This window comes from Myripristis murdjan, chromosome 15, assembly GCF_902150065.1.
Source record: "Myripristis murdjan chromosome 15, fMyrMur1.1, whole genome shotgun sequence".
Lineage (NCBI taxonomy): Eukaryota > Metazoa > Chordata > Actinopteri > Holocentriformes > Holocentridae > Myripristis > Myripristis murdjan.
The window spans coordinates 28,205,614-28,209,210 of NC_043994.1; the positions used below are offsets into that span (position 1 = coordinate 28,205,614).

Genomic DNA, 3,597 nt, shown 5'->3' on the forward strand with positions numbered 1-3,597 from the left:
AGCAGCTCTTCGTCAGTTTGGCAACAACAGCCAAAGCGGAATAATCAAGAAGAAATAAACTTTATTTACAGCTTGATATTTTCACTCTAGGCCTTACCTGTAGAAATCCACCCGCTCGAGTTTTTTTTTTTTCTTCTCCAAACTGGTTTGACCAGGACACACCTGTAGGAAGAAAGGGAGTCCTTGTGTGCTGAGACGGGACTTTGTTGCTCCATTTTCGAGCTGTGTGGACGACGGACGGACGCAAAGCCAGCAGAGGAACACTTTTACACAATTTATTGGAGTTTGTTTTTATTCCACTTCTCACCATGAAACTCTGGATTGCTCTCCTGCTCGCCGCATTCGCGGTGGGAGCCTCGGCTCAATGTGAGTGACTTTTAATTTGTCAACTTATTGTGAGCTGCTCTTACATTAAAACAAGGGGGAAAAAAGTTTTATTCAAGACTCAGATCACACTTCCAGTTTACAAACACGTTTAAATACTTATTTTTTGGAGTTTTATAAAGTGGAAACAAGATAAAGTGGGAATATTCACTTGGGCTTTGGCCTGTAATCATCTCAACTCCGGTTTAATGTGTGTTTTGCTCTTACAGAATCAAACTCAGGTATGATTTTAGGTGGTTGAAAATGCATTAAAGGGATTTCTGATGCGGAAAAAGCAGTGAGTTTCGGTGCAGGGTGGGGGTTGGGAGGGTTTGTGCTGGTCTCCGCTCTCCGGGGAGCTCGCTGCTGGTGAAACCAACGCCCAGTTGGTTTATCCAAATTACCTGCTGGGTTACCTGTGGGCCTTGTCTCTCACAGGGAACACAGGCCGCCCTCCCCTTGTGGAGAAGAACTATTACTAAGCCTATTTTAGATGGTGATTGAAGTAATAATCACATAATTATTATAAACAAGGCTTTATATTATGATACTTACTGACAGGTGCCATGAAGTCATCAGCTTGTCTGTTTAGTGACTACATTTTATGTAATGATACTGTAGGACATAACAAAAAGCCATACTGTGACTGGGTTGTTATAAGACCACCACATTTGGACCCTGTGGAGAAAATGCATTTTGCCTTAGAAGCTGTTGGTGTGTTATTGTTAAGACATTAGACTTGGATGAAGTTGCTCTCAAGTACATATAAAAACGACTTGTTCTCCCCGGTGTGCCTTAGGCTCCTGTGACACTATGAAGTGGGCCATCTGTGACGGCACCCCTTGTACGTGCACCCTGTGGGTTGACTCTGGTGTAAAGCTACCGCTGGACTGCAGTAAAAGTAAGCTAATCAATGCCACATTTCTATTTTGAAGATGTTATTAGATTATTAGGTATCTAGGTTTGGCCCTTTTTTGTTTTATCATTTTAATGTGGCTTTTCATTTGTCCCCCCTGTAGTGATTCCCAAGTGCTTCCTGATGAAGGCTGAGATGTACAGAGCCAGGAAGGGCCTGAGCACCCGCACGGGAGGAAAGCCGGCGGAGACCGCCTTTGTGGACAACGACGGCATCTACGACCCAGAGTGCGAGGCAGACGGCAAATTCAAGGCCAAGCAGTGCAACGGCACAGAGGAGTGCTGGTGCGTCAACAGCGCCGGCGTTCGGCGAACTGACAAAGGCGACAAATCCCTCAAGTGTGAGAAGCTGGTGGAGACCTAGTAAGTCTTTCTTTTTTCATCAGAATGCGATAATGTCTAAGCTGTAAACTGCACCAAGTCTTGAACACTAACCCCGTGTCTCCTTTTTCCCCCAGCTGGGTGCGTCTGGAACTGAAACACAAAGAGGTGGCAAATAAAAACATCAACAAGGACGACCTGAAGACGTAAGAGCCCCTACATTCATTTATCAATTCACTGGGCCAATTGCAGTTGCTAATATTCTCAAGACAAGAATTATATCATAGGAAACAGAAAAAGACACAGGAAATATAAAATATATGTGGCTTAGAAGTTAAAAAAAAAGTTTGTGCATAATGTCTAAATATTTGCAGTTATCTTACAACACATTACAACAGTTAATCCAGAAATAAGAAATTGATTGCACAATGTCCCGTGCAGTGAATGACATTGATTCTTGTCTTGCAGGGCCATCGCAGACGCCATCAACCAACGCTACAAATTTGACAAGGCGCTCGTGAAGGATATCGAGGTAATAATGAAATGGGCGTGGCACATGACTCTCTGTTTGTCATGTTGATATCTTGGATGTTGAGGTGTGTGTGTGTGTGTGTGTGACTGTAAAAATGTTGGCATGTTCAGTTTGTGGCATGAGAGTGGTATTCCTATACGACATTCTTTCGTAGGAACTGCATGAAAATATGTGACTGTGAATTCCTAAAGTTTTTTTTTTGTTTTTTTTTTGCTCTGAGAGTTTGTGTTGAATAATCTGTGTGTCCTTCTGCAGTACGACGGTGATGCCCGCATGATTGTGGTGGATGTGCAGAAGCCAAAGGGAGACCGTAGCATTGATCTCTCACGAATGGCCTACTACATGGAGAAAGACGTACGTTGGAAGCTTTTTTTTTTTTTTTTTTTTTTTATATATATCATGTTAAATGGAAAGGGAACTAAAACCGGATGTGTAGTGAGTCGTATTCAAATTGCAGCAGGCCTCTTTCCATATTTTGATCTTTAGCTGCAAAAACAGCAACAGAGGCAAGCTCCTCCCGAACTGTCTTTCCTTACGTTTTTCCTTTTTGGCCCCACAGGTCAAGGTGCTGCCCCTGTTCCGTGACGAGAAAAAGTTTGAGCCTGAAGTGAAGGGCCAGAAGCTGGAGATGGAGAACATCATCGTCTACTACGTGGACGAGGAGCCGCCCACCTTCACCATGAAGCGGCTGACGGGCGGAATCATCGCCGTCATCGTGGTGGTGGTGCTCGCCGTGGTCGCCGGCCTGCTCATCGTGGTGAGTCGACGCGTAATGTCATGAACCCACTGGAGATTTTTTTTTTTTTTTCCCCACTTGACTTGAATATTTATCCTAATTTGAAACTAAGAGACTAACCGCTTCCTTTCCTGTCTTAAACAGTTCTTTGCCAGGAGGAGAGAGCAGCAGCGGTATGCCAAAGCAGAGGTGAGTTGAATTGTATATTTGCATATCCAACAGTGTGTATTTTTTATTTTCCCTTGCTGCAAAAGGGAGTGACTGTGCAATAATAACTTGTTGTGTTTTTGGTCGTTTTCAGCCCAGAGAGATGGAGGCCATGTAAAGTCTTCTCATCACACTGGAAGGTCATGGCAAGAAATCCCCAGCTTGCACATCGCCTTTTGCAGGAACTTGTGTGCAGTGTGTGTTTGCCATTCTTTTTTTTTTTTTTACATTGTACTTGAGGAACGTGGATTGTAAGGAAATGATCAACCGTCTATTTTTTTTTTGGCACTACTGATCCCCTACTGCATGATTTATTTATAAACTGTAAAGTCAATGCACATCATGCCATCTCTACATGCCAAAAGGAACTGTGCTTTTATAAATAATAATAATTATAATTATAACGGCACATGCCTTGATTTTAATGTTTAACTTGTCAAAATGGAGAGTTCCATTTTCATAGATTGTACATAACAGTTTGTTAAGGATTTGTGTTTTGTTTGGATTGTTTTTAATAAAACGA

The 3,597-nt window shown here is 42.7% G+C and overlaps 1 protein-coding gene across 1 annotated transcript; it reads left to right on the forward strand.

The window, feature by feature from the left end:
• Positions 1 to 3,597, forward strand: epcam (epithelial cell adhesion molecule). Its single transcript, XM_030071401.1, has 9 exons — positions 1 to 366; positions 1,163 to 1,264; positions 1,383 to 1,641; positions 1,737 to 1,805; positions 2,068 to 2,131; positions 2,387 to 2,485; positions 2,691 to 2,888; positions 3,012 to 3,056; positions 3,169 to 3,597. The coding sequence occupies exons 1-9, from the start codon at positions 309 to 311 to the stop codon at positions 3,190 to 3,192; spliced, it is 918 nt and encodes a 305-aa protein (XP_029927261.1). The 5' UTR covers positions 1 to 308; the 3' UTR covers positions 3,193 to 3,597.